The sequence below is a fragment of the Salmo salar genome, chromosome ssa06, assembly GCF_905237065.1.
Source record: "Salmo salar chromosome ssa06, Ssal_v3.1, whole genome shotgun sequence".
In the NCBI taxonomy this organism is placed as follows: Eukaryota; Metazoa; Chordata; class Actinopteri; order Salmoniformes; family Salmonidae; genus Salmo; species Salmo salar.
The window spans coordinates 69,179,948-69,200,439 of record NC_059447.1 but is presented as its reverse complement, the minus strand read 5'-3'; the positions used below and the strand labels follow the sequence as shown (position 1 = coordinate 69,200,439).

At 42.6% G+C, this 20,492-nt stretch overlaps 1 protein-coding gene across 4 annotated transcripts in view; it reads right to left on the bottom strand.

Annotated features, from left to right (window-relative positions):
- Positions 1 to 2,474: 2,474 nt before the first annotated feature.
- Positions 2,475 to 20,492, bottom strand: part of snx9b (sorting nexin 9b) — a 28,919-nt gene continuing 10,901 nt past the window's right edge. The window contains exons 5-19 of one of the 4 annotated variants that reach the window (XM_014205569.2): positions 12,762 to 12,839; positions 10,977 to 11,142; positions 9,733 to 9,856; positions 9,359 to 9,446; positions 9,083 to 9,208; positions 8,763 to 8,880; positions 8,451 to 8,581; positions 8,209 to 8,312; positions 8,016 to 8,119; positions 7,855 to 7,932; positions 7,654 to 7,730; positions 5,056 to 5,145; positions 4,672 to 4,786; positions 4,432 to 4,523; positions 2,475 to 4,050 (exon numbers count right to left, since the gene is read on the bottom strand). In XM_014205569.2, coding sequence (XP_014061044.1) covers positions 4,003 to 4,050; positions 4,432 to 4,523; positions 4,672 to 4,786; positions 5,056 to 5,145; positions 7,654 to 7,730; positions 7,855 to 7,932; positions 8,016 to 8,119; positions 8,209 to 8,312; positions 8,451 to 8,581; positions 8,763 to 8,880; positions 9,083 to 9,208; positions 9,359 to 9,446; positions 9,733 to 9,856; positions 10,977 to 11,142; positions 12,762 to 12,839 — 1,539 coding nt within the window. In that variant the 3' untranslated portion in view covers positions 2,475 to 4,002. 4 annotated transcript variants of the gene reach the window in all.

Sequence of the window (20,492 nt, the reverse complement as noted above, 5' to 3'; positions counted from 1 at the left end):
CTGGTGCTTGCTTCCGGACAGAGACGTTAGCCAGGAGTAGCCACTTGGATAGCAGCTTGCTAGCTGCGATGATCCGGTGTAAAGGTTCAGAGCTTGTGGTAGGAATCCCGAGATGTGGTAGAGAAAAAGCAGTCTGATATGCTCTGGGTTGATATCGCACTGTGCAGACTGGCAGGAATTGACTGGGCTATCAACATGTCAACATCATACTTTCAAAATCTTAGCTAGCGGTCATCATCATGAATCAAGTCGACAATCTACTGGCAAATCCTTTTTAATCCTTGTCATATTAAGATAAATAATTAAGAGAAATGATAGATTAAACGTATTGGTGCTCATAGGACATTGGACATAAACATTACACAACAAGTTAGAAATCACAAACTCAACAATGAGTGGTTTGGAAGGACTCAGTGACAGTGGCTAACTGCAAGCAATGCAAAGCAATCACTAGCCTGCTATTCAGTGGAATGGCTGTATAGTCCCAAATCTGGGATTAAGGGGCTCTTTTCCAAGTTTAAAATGATAAACATTCAACATTTGCCATGTTGTCAATGAAGCATAATTTGTGCCGCGCTCTAAACAACTTAACTTGGAACTGCGAAAACAACTGGGAAGTCAGGAATAAATTACTTTTGAAAATACGTTTTGAACGGTCATCCAACTCGGAACTGTAAATCTGGCCTCTTTCTACAGCTACGACCTGAAGATCAATGACGTCATCACGATTCGACCTTGTTTTTTCCCCCCCAGAGTTCCCAGTTGTTTTGAAAGCACCATAAATCCAGAGAATGACAGACTTTGATGACAAAATTTGTCCATGAAGGACAGCCGCGCTACCTTCCTGTTCAAGTGAGCACAGCACAACAAGGTGAGTCCAAAAATGTCTTGTATGCTGCTGCATAAATTATGTAATATGCATACTGTAGCTAAGAAAGTAATACTAAGTGTATGTTGTGCAGTAAGATGTTAGTAGCCCATGTGCCTCACCTTAATAATTTGGTCCATATACCCCTCTTAATTTTGCCTACTGTTCTGACTTGGTGGTGTACATGTAGCCTTTAACCTGTTTTAGAGAAATGTAATTATCGAATATTGTAAGAGCTTTCATTGTCTGCTTATATGCCCCCTTTATTTATCCTACGGTTCTTCTGACTTGGTGTACAGGGAGAACACTATAAGAACGGCCCATGTTCTGAATTCTGTCGCTGTACATTTCAATAGTGCTAAACAAATAGTTATATTGACTACGTCCGTCCTACTATAGCTCGCTCAATGTCTTAATCGAAATTACAGATTGCCTCATCTGCTTGTCGTCACCTTATACACCACATTTGTTTTAGCAAGTCAGCCATATCAGCTATGTTTTTTTAAACGCAGTAAATGAGGCTGAATGAACTGTTTCGCTGCCAGACAAGGCTCTGCTGATAGCCAGGTGTAGCAGTGGTAATATGTTGGGACAGCTTTATGTAGGCCCTAACAGTTTGTGGGAACCGTTTTTCACTGTTATAGTGCAATTAATGTGTTGTTTAGTGTTGTGTTGTGTAGTGGCTTTGCTAGGATGCATCCCACTTTTATTTATTTTTCCCCCACCAAGATTTACATGCTAAAATCGCTACTGGTCTTGTGTGTGGCTGCTCGGTCATAGAAACCCATTTCACGAAGCTCCCGATTAACAGTTCTTGTGCTGACCTTGCTTCCAGAGGCAGTTTGGAAGTCGGTAGTGAGTGTTGCAACCGAGGACAGACAATTTGTATGCACTACAGCACTCGGTGGTCCCATTCTGTGAGCTTGTGTGGCCTACCACCTCACATCTGAGCCGTTGTTGCTCTTAGACATTTCCACTTCACAATAACAGCACTTACAGTTGACCCGGGGCAGCTCTAGCAGGGCAGAAATTTGACAAACTGACTTGTTGGAAAGGTGGCATCCTATGACACTGCCACGTTGAAAGTCACTAAGCTCTTCAGTAAGGCCATTCTACGGCCAATGTTTGTCTATGGAGATTCCATGGCTGTGTGGTCGATTTTGTACACCCGTCAGCAACGAGTGTGGCTGAAACAGCCATATCCACACATTTTATGACGTGTCCACATACTTCTGTATATATAGTGTATTTAACTCTTTATAGAGTGAAATATTTAACTCTTTCTTGGTGTAGAGACAGAGACCCAGCTGCACCTGATTTCAGTCAGAGCTGGGTGCAGGCAGAGTACAGGGTGAAAGACCTCTTTCATTCCTCCCCTCATAATCAGCACAAACACACTCTTTGACGCTCCGCTCTGCTTATAGACCAACTCATTCTCATTCCTATCCATCTCTACAGAATATTCAGACGGGGGAATAAGGGACCTGCTGTGTGTGTATATGAGTGTGTGGGTGGGTGTCGTCCCAAATACACAAGTCCGGCAGAACAAGACATGACTCACACTCACTCTCACAAACACACTCAAAGAAATGCAAACGTGTCCACGGAGAGTACAAATCATTTTTATTAAATCAAACTTAAATTTTACCTCTTTCTGGGTGACAACATATCGCAAATATTTCTATACATAAAATAATACCTCAACAACCAAAAAGCGCATGCATCAGATAGAATATAAATGTATTTGTATTTATGTGACGAGAATAGAAAGAGGGAGATTAAATAATGATTGATGATTGCACTGCGGTATTAAGTGGAGTGAGGCAGAGAAGAGCTGTCATAGACACCTGGATAAAGGCATGGCTGTGTCCCTATTGTCTTAACACATTTCCTTACTAACCACTGCTATGTAAGGATTTGATAGGTGAAAGCAATATTGTGAAACCGCTCAGCTGTTTTTGAAGGAAAGAAAACAAGGAAGCAATTTATGAGTATTGGGACCCAGCCACCATGTTTGGCACTGGCTTTGGGAGAAGCATTGGCTCGCTGATGTTTGGCTTCCATGGACGAGGAGTAGGCTCCCATTGCATAACCTCTAACATTCCCCATCGGAATCTGTCCTTCCAGAAGGGAGAAAAGCAGAGCTCTATGTTTTGAATAGTAAAATAAAAATCAGACAGGGGGGAATGAGCGAAGCATGCAGTTCTATTTTCTACAGAACGTCAACAAGGCACAGTGGCAGGAAAGGGTCGAGCTTCCTGTTAGAGATCGAGGAAGTGAGTGAAGGAAGGGGTGGGGCACTGCCAGCAGTGTTCAGACACACTCACAAGCAAGGGGTGTGGTGACACACTCCCTCTCTTATCTGCTGGAACTTAACTGACAAGGCATAATGCAACATCTCTACTCTGAACTGTGAGTGTGTGTTTCAATCACTTGAAAAATCATTTCTGTTGAAATGCTGTGATTAAAAAATGCTGTGATGCTGGGGTAAGGTCCAAAAGATGACCAGGGGATAATAAAGAACCATGGAGGGAAAACAACATCCACAAAGACGTGCTTGGTCATGGGAGAGATCCATAACACATCCATCCAAACATTACCAGATAACCAAGGTAGGGAACTGTAGGTTAACTATAATATGGAACTGAGGAAGTCATGACTAGCCCATGGATTCAGTCAAACAAGGAAATGCAAACAGTATCCTCTTTGCCAGGGGAAGAGAGCTGCGCTTTAACCTCTGAATTTTGAGTGAATCACTGAGGCAGTGAGGGCAATGCTTAACTGTGCAATATGTTCAATGAGGGCCTGAATGTTTGTCATGTTACCCTGACCTGAGACACAGGAAGTAGTCAGTGTTGTTTCCTGTGGGACTGGGTTGTTTGGTGCTGTATGTGGCACCCACTGTGCATCAGGCACTGTTGCAATCCACCCATCTGGGTTTCGACTGTCTACACCTCTTCCTAAACAGTTCCTAGACTGTTTAAAACAGATTACATTAGCATCATTAGCTAACGACTGCAGGAAATGAAATTGCACTGAGCGCAAAGGGAAAAAGCAACAGAGTGAGAAAAAGAAAAAGAGAGATCTCTTCGGTGTTAAGCTGTTTCTTGCATTTTCAGTCTTAGGAGGCAGGTTTACATTGTGGTGAATTGACTGTGTGCTTGCTTCAGCTTCTCAGCAATCTGCCCAAACCAGGAATAAAGAGAAAAATCCCATTGAAAGCCATGTGCTGAATGCCTAAATAAAAACATTCATCAGATTGGAGCATTGTTGATGGACTACTATTTGTATGTACAGAAGCATCTATTCATAGCAGTCCCTCTCATAGCAGACCTTGTGACCAGGGTCGGAGACAATTGCATGTGAGCATGTGGAAATGATCCATTCATTAATATAATTTCAATGCTAGCAATACTCATTTGCTTGAGATCCACTGTCATTCAGGCAAAGAACTCATAGGTTTTCTATTTGAGAAGAAGCTACTGACATTTTAGCTAAAATTGTGTTTTCTGGCTATGTGGGAATGTTTCTTTGTACAGGGTGGTTTGGACGACTGTTCTTACCGTCTCGTAGAACTTTACTTGCTCCTCCAGGTACAGCTGCATCACCCTGTTGTAGTCGTAGATACGGTTGCTATGGAAGTGGTTCATCTCAGCTGTGGGTGGGAGAAAACAGGAAATCCACTGTCACATGATGTGGTATAGATGATGGAACCATCTCTTTATATGCCATAGGCTTATAGTACCTTGTGTTAGCACATTTAACCATCGCTAACACATTTAGCATTAGCCCAGTAGCCTTACCTTGTAGTGCGTATGACATGGTGCTAACACGTTTAGCCATGGTCACTTTGTCTTGAGGGGTGATCTTGCTAGCTGCCACCAGCCGGTCTCCCTCCTTCACCTTCTCTATGGCCGCCTAACAGTGAAAAGACAGAGCAGTCTTCAGTTTTGCACAAAATCCTAGGGATTCAACTTTACAGCTATACTGGATTAAACATGGATCTACATTAATAGCAAAGACACTGTAGGTCCTAACCAAAATAAAATGGTTTTGTTCTTTTAGCAATGTTATTTTCATATGGTTGTTATTCTCTCGCTCCTCTGCCCTAGGCTCAGTATCATGTGAATATCTATTTCTCTCCCTCCCTCCTTCCTTCTCTCCCTTCCTCCCCTGTAGGAGCCTACCTTGTGTACTCCAATGGTGTCAGGGAAACATCCCAGAAGGCCTTTGTACTCATTGTTGTTCTCCATGAGGAAGTGCAGGTCTTTCCTGGGCTACAGGGAGAGAACATGGACAATTAGATATCAATCACACACACACACACACACACACACACACACAACAATATCCCCTGCAAACAGAGCAAAAGCCAATTCACATTACACTTTTGGTACTGAGCCAGAAAAGCCAATGAACAAGATGAGTACAATAATACAACTGTGACATCATCAGAAAGAAATGTAATAGCAATGTCTCAAATAGCAAAAAAACAGAAAACCACAAAAAAACTATAGAAAAATGACCAAAAACAAAGATAATAAAGAACCATGGAGGGAAAACAACATCCACAAAGACGTGCTTGGTCATGGGAGAGATCCATAACACATCCATCCAAACATTACCAGATAACCAAGGTAGGGAACTGACACACACACACACACACACACACACACACACACACACACACACACACACACACACACACACACACACACACACACACACACACACACACACACACACACACACACACACACACACACACACACACACACACACACACACACACACACACACACACACACACATACATACATAGCACTGTGTCTGAGTGCTAGTAACTACCCAGGACTGGAACTACACAGCTAATGCTAATGATTGGTGGAGGTCAAAAGGTCAAAAAGAGTCTGGACCAAGGACAGAAACCTCTGGACTGGAGCAACACATGCTTACCAGATGAGTCCTCCATGTGGACGCTGCTGCGACAACATCAAAAACAGGGTGGGGCTTTGATTTCAGTACAAACCACACTACACCATCATAGATATAAGTCTAGATATATCATAGATATAAGTCTAACTGATATTCAAACATTATGTTCAACTGAACTGTCAGAGGAACGTAGTGAACATATTTTGTTCTGGTTAGTGCTGCTGGCTTTAAATGAATGTCATGGAGTAATCATACAAGTCTTGACCTCTTCCCTTCAGATAACACACACCTCACACACAGGATGCTTAGTGAAAGGGTCAAAAGAAGGTCAGAACTAGGTTATAAAACAGACACTGTGAGGCCACAGGAAACGCACGCAGACATCCAGGAAGTGACATCAGACAGGAGCAGCTTGGGGCGATGAAGAGAAAAGAGAGACCAAAGGAATGGGAATAGAGCACAAGGCCTCTGGGGCTACAGGAAGTACACAGAGCAACAGGAAATTGCCCCCCCCCCCCCCGTCCAAAGCTGCTCCTCAAGCATACATTCCCTCAAAGGCTTATTTTGGATTCCAAGGCCTCAACAACTACTGAGACAAAACAAAAACAAGGCTACGTCTGACGTATAGCACACATTTCCTTTGAAATACTAAAACATATTTACAGCCCTTGAGCAACTACACTCTCAACAGGAGACTCTTCAGCAGCATCTGAGTGGAATAATGTGTCTGTGTTAAAACTATTCCCACTGAGTAGCATTAAAAGGAAGGTGAAATCCTAGTTAATGGATAGTGTGCTTGTGTGAGCAATCCCTCCTAGCCCAATGATGATGACCAAATAGAGTTCCTTTGTGTATAGTGTGTAAACTGGATGTTTTTGTGTTCTTATGACTAAGTAACCAAATTGACCTGCCAATTTAGATGTATATTTTTTATCCTGCCACATTATGCCAAACACTATCATGAAAGAGGACCACAATGGAAATAAGTCATAGACCTTTGTGCTTTTTTGTGTTCATCCTCGATGATTATTAATCAATTGAATCATTTTGTATGCATATTGTTGGATTCTAGCTTGAAATATAGTTATTCATTTTACTATACTAAAACTTATTGATACTTTTCATGTACAAGGAATGTATATGTTGGGGTCAATGAAGGGTGGATAGGAATCTGGTGTATGGAAAGTTATTGAGTGAGACAAAGGGAAGTGCAGAAAGTTCATATTCTGTTCCTAAGGAGGGAGGTAAAGGGCAACAGTGTAGTTAGTCTCTGTTAAGGCAGGCCAGCTGCGGAACTAGAGAGGAGCGGGGAATTCGGCTCGAGGTTAAGTCAACAGATGAACTGAGAAGAAACCTCTGGGAGGGGGGCCAGAGGGGCCCACTACAACAATCCTCCTACTACAGTCATATCTCACACACATACACTTTCACACCCACCAAGGTTCTAGCATCAGGAAGGGCCATGACTACACCAGTGAGAGAAACCAATTAAGTTCCTGCCTAGCGACAGAGATGTATTGGCTGTCTAGATGTGTAAGGAGTTGACCCTGCCTAGTGGGAGGTTATAAATATATGTGCTTGTGTAATCATGCTTTGTCTTTGCAGGTGTATGACCCAGTGGGTGAATAAACTTGGTTTGAGATTTTTCCTAGTCATCCGTTTGAGTTTTAACTCTGTTTGTTCAGAACCTAACACTATCTTGTTTTTAAATGATCAAATAAAAATAAAATGGAAATTCAATTCTGACACTGAAAATAACCACACATTCTGATCATTTCTTTTAACCCAGAGGAGATACAGGGTTAAGAGAGACACCTGCAGGTTATGACACTTCTGTACTGGTACTGTACCTGCTCAGCCACCATCTGAGCTATCTCCTCATAGGTCTTTCCTGCTGAAGTCATGGCATCGGTGAGGGTGGCCTCTCCTGCAGATACAAGAACATGTTTTTTACATTACACGCAACAACACTTCTATTGAACAAGCTAAAACATACGGAGATCCATATATATCCCATTTATTGGGGTAAATGTCTGTCCAAGCAGGCCTACCTTGGTATCCACTGCTGGTGAAGACAGACGAGAGGTTCTGGAAGGCCTTGCCAATCCTCTGGTACTCTTTGGGCAAAGCTGAGGACACACACAGTTTCGGTCATGTTATAACTATGTAGGCTGCATAGCTGCTGTGTAGTGTTTATGTAGTGTATACATACGTCCTGTGCATCTCTTCCAGTGCTCCTGGCCCACTGTGAGTAGGTCCTTCACACCATCATCCATAGCTTTGGTGAAACGACTGAACTGATCACACTTCTGCTCCCTGTTACGCAATGGAAACAAATGAAGAAAAACACCCCATAACATTTCATATTGTGTATGTCTGCTGCAGAGTGGTGTGATGTCACTCACACTTCGATGGGGTCCAGGTCGGGGGCTTCAGGCTCTATGGAGGAGAAGATCATCACTCCCACGTCCTCGTCTTTCTCTGCTTTTCTCTTCCCTGTTTTCCAGTCCTGCAACAACACACAGTGCTCAGTAGCCAATCCTCAGTGTCACTACCAGTCCTGTACAATCAGAGCTCCATGTCCAGTCTGATACTGCACCCCTCTGCTGTTCCTGGGGGAGGAAGATGAGGAAGACTCCTACTGTACCTTCTCGTCCTTGTAGGTCAGGAAGAGTTGGAAGACGTCGCTGTTGGAGACCACAGGGTGCCGACACATCCTGGTCATCCAGCCCTGCAACCTCTCCATCCTCATCTTGATAAACTCCTCCTCAAAACGCCCTGGCAGAGAGGGAGGGAGGGAGAAAGGGAGAGAGAGCAGATATAAGCGGTGTGCATTGAAAGGAGCACCCCAGGCTCCCCGTATACCTTCCTACATTAAGTGAACTCCTCTCGTATAGGATAGACAGAAGGTGTCTCAGTGGAGGAGAGAAGACGAGAGGTTAGCAGGTCAGTCTCTCACCTGTGACCTGCTTGTCCGGTAGAGAGGGGATGGGGATGGCTGAACCAAACTTGTCCAGTAGCCTCTCATACAGCCAATCAAAGTGCTTGTATCGGTGATTGACGGGTCTGTTTGTGGTCTGCAAACCAATCACACAAAGTTAACATGCACTATAATGCCAATGGGTTGGCATAATCTTGGCTTTCGGCAACTGCAGCTTTTCTCTGAGACAGCTTGTTATATCAGGCATCTGAACAATGTATCTGTCCCTAGAAATGATAGAGCCAGAAACATTAATGACCATTCACATTGATGCTAGTAGTGGTCCCACAGACACTTACGTTGGGTATGACATGGTACTCGATGTAGCTCTTCAGGCCGTACATCTTGGTGCCCTTCTTGGGGTCGGCTACGACACAGTCCAGCTGAGCCTCTGGATAGGACCACACTGGACCAACCTCCCCCATCTGAGAAGGAGCAGAGACAACCCTACTAAATCCTACAAGATAAATCCTACAGCAATTTGAAAAGACTACAGTACAAAAAATTGCTAAACAACACAGCCAACCACACTCCATTCAATGTCCAGTACTGATGAAAGTCCTCCACCAACTCACATAGATGGTTATCTTCTCCTTTCCCTTGGGTGGTTGCTTGCAGAGGAGGAACAGCTCAGGGCCAGACTTGGAAAACCCGGGGAACCTGCTCAAAGAGGAACACACAGGGGTAAAGGTCAGGGGTTAAGTGTCAGGGGTTAGGTAGAAAGGGACACTTGACAGTCTGGAAATCCAACGGCAATGGTTTAACAGAGTTGGGCTAACTATCCTCCACCAAACATCTCAGATTCTCAACCGCAAACTAAGATGGCCAAACTGTATATTGACTCAATGTTTATGACCGTGGGTAAAATCTGGGTAAAAGTAGTCTTTAGGTCATGGCTAGTGTTTGTGGGTTCAGTGTGATGGTTTGGAGTAGTAGTCAGCTGTCTTACTTGTTGAGGGAGATCTTCATGGAGGAGCCAGTAGCCCCTCCTCTCTGGATGGCCCCTCCATCTCCAGACTCAGAGTTTGACTTCACATCATCCCACTCATCATCCCACTCATCTTCCTCCGCTCCTACCCACACACACACACACACACACACACACACACACACACACACACACACACACACACACACCCTTAGTAACCAAATACATGGAAGAGAGACCATACAGCATAAAAAGCCTAAAACCGAGATCAGAGAACATGCAATAGACCAGCGGGTTTCAAACCTCTCCGAGGACCCCCAGACGTTCTTATTCCAGAGCTAGCACACCTGATTCCAATCACTAATCATTAAGCCCTTGATTAGAGAATTAGGTGAGCTACTTCAGGGCTCCAACGAAACATCTTGGGTGCCCAATGAGAGGTTTGAAAACCACTGCACTGCACTACCCCGTGCTATGTTTTGAGAGAAAAATTATAAATATACTGTACAGTATGTATCCAAACAGAAACAACAAACCTATTATATCAGTCTAGATAATCAGTTAGATATATCCACAAAACCAACCAATTAAGTGTTAAGCTATAAATACTGTGAATAGCTTTCTTGAGAGAAAATACACACAATGCAAACACATGCCTGCAATAGAGAAAATAATGTACATTTACTGGTTATACACATGCCAGACATTTTCTTAAAACAAAAAACAGTCACTCGCACAAACAGGGAAACCCTCCCAGCAGGCAATGCATGGTGGGATACCTGACCAGTCAATAAGGTAGGGATATGGATAGATATCTTTGGAAGGAAAAAGAGGCACTTTGTTATTTCGTTCATTCAATCAGTCACTTCTTTATTCAGGATATAAATAGTTTTAAAACGGGAAGTGAAAAACCAAAGCCAGCAAAAACTCTGCAAAGGCAAGTGATCTCATAACTATCGATGACATCACCCTCCCCTGTTTAAGATCACACCTAGAAAATGCATTGCAAAACACCACTCTTCATGTATGCCAAAGGCTATATTCTTATTCCCAAAACATAGATATTAACAATGGATAAAGTTCCTAAAAAGAGGTATAACAAGGGGAAAATATATTTTCTGGAGACATCTTTCTGCAAGTCTTTTGCCAGAAACTTGCTAAAGTAGGTCTTCACTACAGTATTACTAGCAAATTATTACCAAAGTGTTAAGGTCCATAAAGGGGCCCTCATTGCCCTTTAGTTCCTTTAGAACAGTGACTCTTACCTGGGCCCTGGTAGGCCTGAGGATGGCTCTGTGCTGTGGAGCCCCAGGGGTCAGGGGCAGCACTCTTGCCTGTAATGGTGCCCTCTGGCTGGGCCGCCCAGTTGTTGGAGGAACCTCCCGTGGTGTCCTGGTTCCATACCGACCACGGGTCTTTACCGTTACTCGCCTAGAGGAGCGAGAGAGAGGAGAGAGAAAAATAGGTAGGGGTAGAGGACAGCCTTTTTAACAAATCAACCAATACTGGTTTTAAATGACTTGTCAGGGAAAGAAATGACAGGGTATATAACTTGACAGAAATTTGAATACAAGACTGCTTGAGAAAAATGGACAGATGGTGTTCTCACTCCAACCCTTACCTGTCAGACTCCCTCCCCACACATCCCACTCAAAATACAGAGTCAGGCAACACACTCACGTGTGATTGTGTGTTGAATGGTACGGAAGTTGAACCCTGGACTTGAAGGTACAGCGTGTTTCCTCAAGTCACACAAAATGATGCAGAAACATCTCTCTCGCACAATGCCACTGTCACGCTTATCTAAATAATTGAGAAATTCATGCCTCGTATTCAAGTCCAGCATTGTGACGCACTGCACTGTACCATTCAGATCATGCCAAGGCACGGCAGGATGCAACATGTCACTGTAAGCATTTCTCCCAGTCATTTCCATGGCTGGAGGACTACATGTGGTGAAGGACAACACAAGCAGAACAGACACACATCTCATGCGTTCTACAGTCAGTCAGTCAGTACTTCATTCACTGAGACCATAGAAGAATTTTGCATCAAGACAATCCACAGGACGACTGCATGCCATGCGTATGGGGCAGACGTTGGCTATGCCGCAAGCATGTGTGTGTAGTTCAGGGCTGTTCCTGGAGAGCTACCCTTCTCTAGGTTTTCACTCAAACCCCAGTCGTAACTGACCCGATTCATCTCATCAACCAGCTAATTATTAGAATCAGGTGCGCTAGATTAAGGTTGGAGCGAAAAACCTACAGGACGGTAGCTCTCCTAGACGGGGTTGGAGAGCCCTGTGTGGATGGTGTGTGTGTGTGTATGTGAGATGTGTGCGCGTTTGGATAGGAAGTTGCTGACCAAACATCTCCATGATAGGCTACTTACAGTAAGCCACAAAACAAACAGAGGGAGAGAGAGTACATTAGAGGACCAGAGTGGTGGGGGACACAGGCTCATAGCAGCTGTAGTGTGTTACCACAGAACAAACTGCAGGAGTTTTGACTTATTCTGCTGAATTGTCCAACACTTTGTTTACAACATATAAAAACAATGGTAGAATTGAGACAAATGATTGCTGGCTCTTGCCTGGTGGGAGAGCTTGTTCACTGATCACTGTAATAATTGATTGGTTATAGGGAACCGTGAATGTTGAGATCATTCGTTTGGTGTTTAGTGCTGGTAATAAGAAACATTGATCTATAGCGGTGCATGTTGTATCAGAGATGTGCTGATCATTCATCTGTGATGGGATGCGTGTCTGGAGGTGTAGGGGGTCGGTAGGCTTGATTTGGCCTCTGATTTGGAGGTTCCAGTTAACATTTACCCTTGTTAACTGGCTCCAGGTCAGTTGTAGTTTGATGGGCAGAAAGTAAGTGGACCCTGGTTTAGGGAGTGGGGTGTAGGAGAGGGTGGGGGTGGTACAATGTAAGATCATGCTCTTGCAGGCTGAGCTGGGGGTGGGGGTTGCAGGGGGGAAGATTTGAGATGGGAGGTGGGGGACGGGGCCATGTTCGTGCCCCTGACCACCGCTCGGTGCTGGTTACCTCGTCAGGGGAAGAGGAGGAAGGTGGGGCCGGGGTGTCGGGGGTGTCCGGCTGAGGACTACAGGCCCCAACATCCACCTTGAGGGGAGAGAGGGTGACATCATCACAAAGCGCCTGTGAGTGAAGGGTAACCTGGGCAACGCGGACACCAAGCAGGGGCCACAGTGAAGTAAGAATATTTGATGAGAGACAGTAATTTGGTGTTCTGTTGTTGACTCCCCTCTAACTTATAATAGGGGTACCATGTCTTCACAGTTGTATAGCTATCCATTTTCCAAGAAAAATAAATAGCTTGCATCTAGCATACAGTGCCTTGTAAAAGTATTCAGACCCCTTGGATTCCTCTTGGATTTATTGTGTTACATAGTGGGATTAAAATGGATTTAATTGTCATATTTTGTCAATAATATACACAAAACACTCTGTAATAACAAAGTGGAGAAGTAAAAAAAAAAAATTCGGAATACAAAATGTAAGAACTAAAATATAGTTGTTGCATAAGTGTTCGGTCCCTTTGTTTAGGCAAGCCTAAATTAGTTCAGGAGTCAAATTTGGCTTAACAAATCACATAAAAAGTTACATGGATTCACTTTGCATTAAATAATAGGATTGGTAGATGGGTAACAAATATAGGGCTGTCGCTGACAACAACAAAGAATAAATTAAAAAATTGTCGACCGGAAGTAGTCTGTTCTTTCAAACAATCGATTGGTCGAAATTTTAAAACATGTATTTTTGCATATATAGACACACCCAATGTGCCCTCTAAGCGGCACGTGTGCGTGCGCACAGTAGCCCAAGACTACCACGCAGCTCCTCCGGGACTGCCGCACAGAAATACCAGCCCACAGAGAGAAGCACAAGATTAAACTTCACTTTCTAGAGCAGTGGTCACCAACAGGTCGATCGCGATTGACTGATCGAGCTCCAAGGCATTTCTAGTCGATCGCCAAACATTTCTGTAACAACAAACAAGGATAAAGCCTTGTTTTCCTCTTTTTATTGTATTTGTCTCAGGCTGTTGGCGGTAGGTGCACCTGATTTAGCTTCCCTGCGCCAGGTAGGCAAACTGTTGCCATTTTGAACCATTTCATGTGTCTGAAGGTACAAACACTGCCTTCCCGGCACAACCAGAGAGTAAATTAAGTGCACTATAGGCCTACCGCTGGCCAATCAGATGGCTCAGATGACCGTGTCTACAGTAAGGTAGCAGGCATTAAAAGAAAGCTACAGTAAAATTGATACTGTGAGATTTCAAAAACATGACTAGAGAGAGACTGTCACCGAATACAGCAAAGAGCTGCTGTTTTTATGAGTTCATGTTTAAGTTCTTACACAGCACTATCAACACTTTGTATTCAACACTTTTAGAAACCATAAAATGCGCGTTCTTCCTATTTCCACTCCGCGCTACAACAAGCACTGCAGCAGTAATGAACGAGTAGGAAAGTGTTTCTATAGGATTGCATTATTATTATTAACAGCTTGGGTCTTTTTTAATATCGAGGAATATTTAACTTTCTCTGTTCATAGGAGTAACAACATGAATCTGTGGATGAGGAAGAAATAATGTGGTGCGACTCTAGTTTCGCCATCAGCTGGAAGACAGTGTGCCCTTTTGGTCAGTGGAGGAAAGGAAGAGCGGAGGGATGTTGAGGAGTGGACCCTCAGTCTGCTGCTCTCTCCCTCTGCTGAGACTGACCATCAGATGCAGGCACCACCAGCCCAGTAAAATTAAAATAAAAAGTGAATTATTTAAATGCTTACTCAGCTGTGCGTCACAAGTAATACAACAATGAATCTATTACTGGTGTGATCATATTAACTTTTTCAAATGTTCTTACGTTACAGCCTTATTCTAAAATTGATTGAATAAAGCATTTTCCACCAAGACGCTCGGCCAAATGGAGTTTGCCAAAAGGCACCAAAAGGACTCTCGAACAATGAGAAACAAGATTCTCTGTTCTGATGAAACCAAGATTGAACTATTTGGCCTGAATGCCAAGCATCACGTCTGGAGGAAACCAGGCACTGCTCATCACCTGGCCAATACCATCCCTATGGTGAAGCACGGTGGTGGCAGCATCATGCTGTGGGGATGTTTTTCAACGGCAGGGATTGTGAGATTAGTCAGGATCGATGGAAAGCTGAACGGAGCAAAGTACAGAGAGAACCTTGATGAAAACCTGCTCCAGAGCGCTCAGGACCTCAGACTGCGGAGAAGGTTCACCTTCCAACAGGACAATGACCCTAAGCACACAGCCATGACAACGCAGGAGTGGCTTCCGGACAAGTCTCTGAATGTCCTTGAGTGGGCCAGTCAGAGCCCGGACTTGAACCCGATCGAACATCTCTGGAGAGACCTGCAATTAGCTGTGTAGCAATGCTCCCCATCCAACCTGACAGAGCTTGAGAGGATCTGTAGAGATGAATGGGAGAAACTCCCCAAATACAGGGGTACCAAGCTTGTAGCGTCATACCCAAGAAGACTCTAGGCTGTAATCGATGACAAAGGTCTTTCAACTTTCAACTTATGTAAAAGTGATACTTCAGTTTAATTTGCAAACATTTCAAAAACCTGTTTTTGCTTTGTCATTATGGGGTATTGCATGTAGATTGGTTTTTTTCCTCACCAATTGAATCCACTTTAGAATAAGGCTGTCATGTAACAAAATGTGGAAAAAGTGAAGGGGTCTGAATACTTTCTGAATGCACTGCATATGGATCTGTGCCATTTACTTTGAACTGGACTGTGTTTACAGCATGAGTGGTCGTGAGTTGATGCGCTTGTTTTGAGATCAAAGTGAGAGCTGCATGTAGCCACTTGTGCACATTTTGTTCATATCCTTTGCTAGTTACTGAGTTATTAGCCCAGTTATAGATCATTTGTAGTCAGCAATAGAGGAGTGATAGCTTCCTACAAGAGCACAAAATGTGTACATTTCTAGACATCTTTGAAAAGCAAGTCAGGTAAAGAGTTTTTTTTTGTCATAAACAGGTAGTGTTTTATTTTGAGAAAGTCTTGAATAAGCTAAGTAGCCAATAGGCAGAGGGTAGCATAATTTGTCTGATTCTCTGTAATAACGGTATGGGAATAATAATGCATTTTATTTTGTAAAGTGGTTTCTTGCATCACACAACACTTTCAGTCACCTTGTCTGAAGGACAAGTGGATAAACAGGTTCATGTCAAGCACTGCATGCTCTTTTTTCAAAAGTCTCATAGAATGTAGGCCTGTGGCTGCTACTGTAGGCTGAATGATTTCCATGTTAAAATGTTATGGGATGCATTTTCTCCATTGTTTTTGATGCTATGCCACTCTGGTAGGCAGGCCTACATCATGATGAAATAGCCATGTCCACTGTTAAAACTGTAACTTAAAGCGGGTACAGCCTCAGTGTTCACAGTAAACGCGCACTGGAAGTTGAACAGAATTTTCACAACGTTCAAGTTTGCACTTGGGCATACCTGAAATTTGCTTAGTGCCGGAAAACAATTGAGGGAACATTGGACACACCTAGGGTTGTGGCGGTCACGAAATTTGGTCAGCTGGTGATTGTCAAGCAAATAACTGTCGGTCTCACAGTAATTGACTGTTAATTAACAAAAACATTTAGCATCTCCTGGCTTCCACACATAGCCTACAAGCCATTTTAAAAAGTCCAATAAATCCATGTAATATAGCCTACACCTACACAATAAATCCATGTAATATAGCCTACACTGACACAATAAATCCATGTAATATAGCCTACACTGACACAATAAATCCATGTAATATAGCCTACACCTACACAATAAATCCATATAATATAGCCTACACTGACACAATAAATCCATGTAATATAGCCTACACCTACACAATAAATCCATATAATAGAGCCTACACCTTCACAATAAATCCATGTAATAGAGCCTACACCTACACAATAAATCCATATAATATAGCCTACACCTACACAATAAATCCATGTAATAGAGCCTACACCTATACAATAAATCCATGTAATAGAGCCTACACCTACACAATAAATCCATGTAATAGAGCCTACACCTAGACAATAAATCCATGATTTATTTTAGACAGGTCTAAAGAAGCATGATATGAAGAAAATGTAGTCTATTTCAGAAGAACATAATAGCATACTCAGTTGCCCTGATGTTAGGTCCTGATCTAACTATGCCATATGGCTGTGGGCTACACTAGTTCATTTAGCAGACAAGATTTACTTAGAATTCTGTGGCATTATTTTATAGTATGAAGAATACAATTGAACAAAGCTGAATAAAATAAATATTTTCTCCAAACGATTTGAGGGAGTGCGCATATGCGGCTATTCTGGGTTGAGGTGTTAACAAAGAAATAGGTTTTCCTATATGCTTAATATAGAGTTATTAATGTAACTTTAGTTGTTCTACAAACGTTGAGCTATATATTTTTTAATTTTTATTTTAAGGCTTCATGATTAGATGACTGATGATTTGAAAAAAGTTGCTTGAAAGGCATGAGCTCTGCTTAGTTTTTTTTGCGCAGGCTTTTTGTGCAGGCTGTACACACCACAATAGTCTCATTCACAATTTGACAAGCACATGATAATGCCTCGAATTTCATGGCGGCATCCTCTTTGTGGCCGTAATGCATCCTAAAAAATCCATGCCTTTTGTGGCTCGGAGTGCTGCGTTGTGCTCTTCTCCATGAGTGTGCTGCGCAATCTAAAGCGCCTCTCACTCACATGGCTCTCAGTCAGGTCTTGATCAGGTCTTTCTCACAGGATACAAGTGAAGACAGACACATCGGGGACGCAACTGCGCACGTCCTTATCCAATTCAGAGTTGCATACTGAAGATAATAGAATAACTGTCCTCATTTACTTATCGTCAGCCAACAAGATGAGTAGGCCTAACGAACGGCAAAAGCACTAGCCTATGTCAATCTACTATCCCCATAGCACAAAAGTTGACCTATTCTATTTTGTGCTATAAATAAATATTCCAAACATAGTCTGGGACAGTTGTGGGATGTGATAGATCCTAAATTAATACAACCACTAGCATCATTTGTTTTGTTTATGCAATGTGGCTGATGCAACGGATCAGAATGTTTAGCTTAAAATGTTGATAAACTATTAGGCTATTTCTTCACATTAAAAGCGCTGCAATGCGCACATGGTAGTAGGCTATAAGTGCAAATTTTCCAATAGCGGGAAAACCCCATTATCAAAAGTGACCGCAAAATGCAATTATGCATGTAATGCTTTGATTATAAAAGGTGCATTTTTATGGTGAAAATGATCTTCCCCAAACTTGAAACTCACACGTTAGGCACTACTAAAGCAGATTAATGTGCATCATTTTAATAAGTTATTTGGCCACTTTAGTTGTGATACAAACCTTTAAAACATATAGGCCTATGGGCTAGGCTACATGAGGTTTGCGTCTATGATTAGAAAAAGTGGCAAAAAAAAAGGCATTGCTTCTGATGCTGGGCATCATTTACAAGTGATAATATATCATATCAGTGATAGGCTAATATTGTCACCCATCAGACTATTCTTGATTTAATCTTGTCTTTACATATACTAAATAATACATGTGTGACATTTGTTTTGATTTAGAATAGACCATTATCACGCACAGGGGCAGCGGGAAAAAAATACATGTCATCTATGCACTTAAAAAGCAAAGAGAGGACGCTTTCCCCCCATGTTTTATTTGATTTTCTATTACATTTACATTGATGTCAGATTAATTAGAGTGACAATAGAGTGCTGAGTACCAGACAGTTAGCAAGTTTGGTAGGCTACTAATGACCATCAGCAGCATCAGAGCTTGGAGAAGCCTAATTACCGTGACTAAACAGTCATGTGTAATTTGACTGCCTTCATGACTTGTGACCGCCGGTGTGGCGGTAATACGGTCACCGCAACAGCCCTAGACACACCCTTTGTGTTTTAATAAAATCAACTATAAATTCACATTGAGCTTGTCTGACGCTTTAAGCCCACTGTTTGATGAAATAAGACACAAATGACTAAAGAAGGAGCCAGAGATTAAGATAACCAGAAGAAAATAAACCTTAGCCTGAACCGACCATCCTCTTCCCGCTCCTACTGGCTTTTGCAGATTCTGCCGTGACTGCAACCTTTCTCATGTGGAATGCCAATTTATCTTACCATTTAGTACCATGCCAACTACATAAAAAATACCCTATAAAGCCAAGAAATAAACCATTGCAGTCTGCAGGTAGAAAATATTTGAATAAAATAAATATCCTAAGGGAGAGAGATGGAAAGATTTTTTAAATACATTGAGGAACTATTGTCATTCTCAATGGATGTAAAAACAGACTTCGCTTGTTTGCCGTTTGAGGTGAGGAAAACATTACTTTGAGAAGCTCCACAGCTCATTACTGGTGGTTCGTGAAGCCAACCAGAAATACTATCAGATCCCCAAATTGGCACATTTATATGCCTACATTAGTGCGCAGGCCAGGCAGCCTATAGGCCTAGTTCTATGGGTAATCAACACTGACAGGAGCGCTCCAAACAAAAGACAATGACTAAATTGACCAGTCAACTTATTGGGGTCAGCATGCATTCAGTTGTACAACTAACTAGGAATTCCCCTTTCTCTTAACAAATCAGACATCTCTTTAAGCATGGTCTATTTAAGTGATAATGCCCTCGAAGATGGTGTTTGGAGGATATATTGGCACGGGGGTTGTTAGGCCCGAGACAAAGTCGAGGGCTAGGGTTGCTACCCAAGCCGGCTGGTCGTTCATTCTATTGGTTCGGTTGCCAGAGACGTGACCCAGTCTTTCAGTCTTTTTGTTCTGTATCTATGGACGCGACCCAGTCGTTCGTCCTAAATGTTCCATTACCATACTGGCTGGCAACGTTCTTATCCCTTGCTTGCTAGCTAGCCAAATTACGGCTAACTTACAGTGTAAACGGGCATTTTAAAGTTATTGATTTAGCCGGTGGTAACTTGTGGAATAGACACTGGCTGGAATGTGGTTTTAACCAATCAGCATTCAGTATTAGAACCACCCGTTGTATAATTAATAATTATGCTGTGCATTATGTATTAAACCACCCAGACACCTCAAAGATAGTCATCCTTCTGAACTGAGCTGCAGGACAGGAAGGAAACTGCTCAGGGAATGATACCATGAGGCCATTGGTGATTTTAAAACAGATACAATGTTCAATGACTGATGGGAGAAACCTGAGGATAGATCAACATTGTAGTGACTCCACAATAAATGACCTAAATGACAGAGTGAAAAGAAGAACACAAACATACAAAATAAATATATTCCAAAACATGCATATTGTATGCAACAAGGCAATAAAGTAATACTGAAAACAAAACATGGCAAAATAATACACGTTTTGGCATTTGGGTAAATCCAACACCACACATCACTGAGTAACTGCCTCCTTATTTTCAAGCATGGTGGTGGATGCATCATGGTATGAGAATGCTTAACATCAGCAAATACTGCAGAGTTTTTCCAGGATTAAAATAAACAGGATGGAGCTAAGCACAGGCAAAATCCTAAAGCAAAACCTGCTTCAGTCTGCTTTCCACTAGACACTGGGAGAGGAGGTCACCTTTCAGCAGGACAATAACCTAAAACACAAGGCCAAATCTACACTGGAGTTACTTACCAAGAAGTCAGTGAATGTTCAAGTTTTGACTTAAATCTGCTAGAAATACTATGGCAAG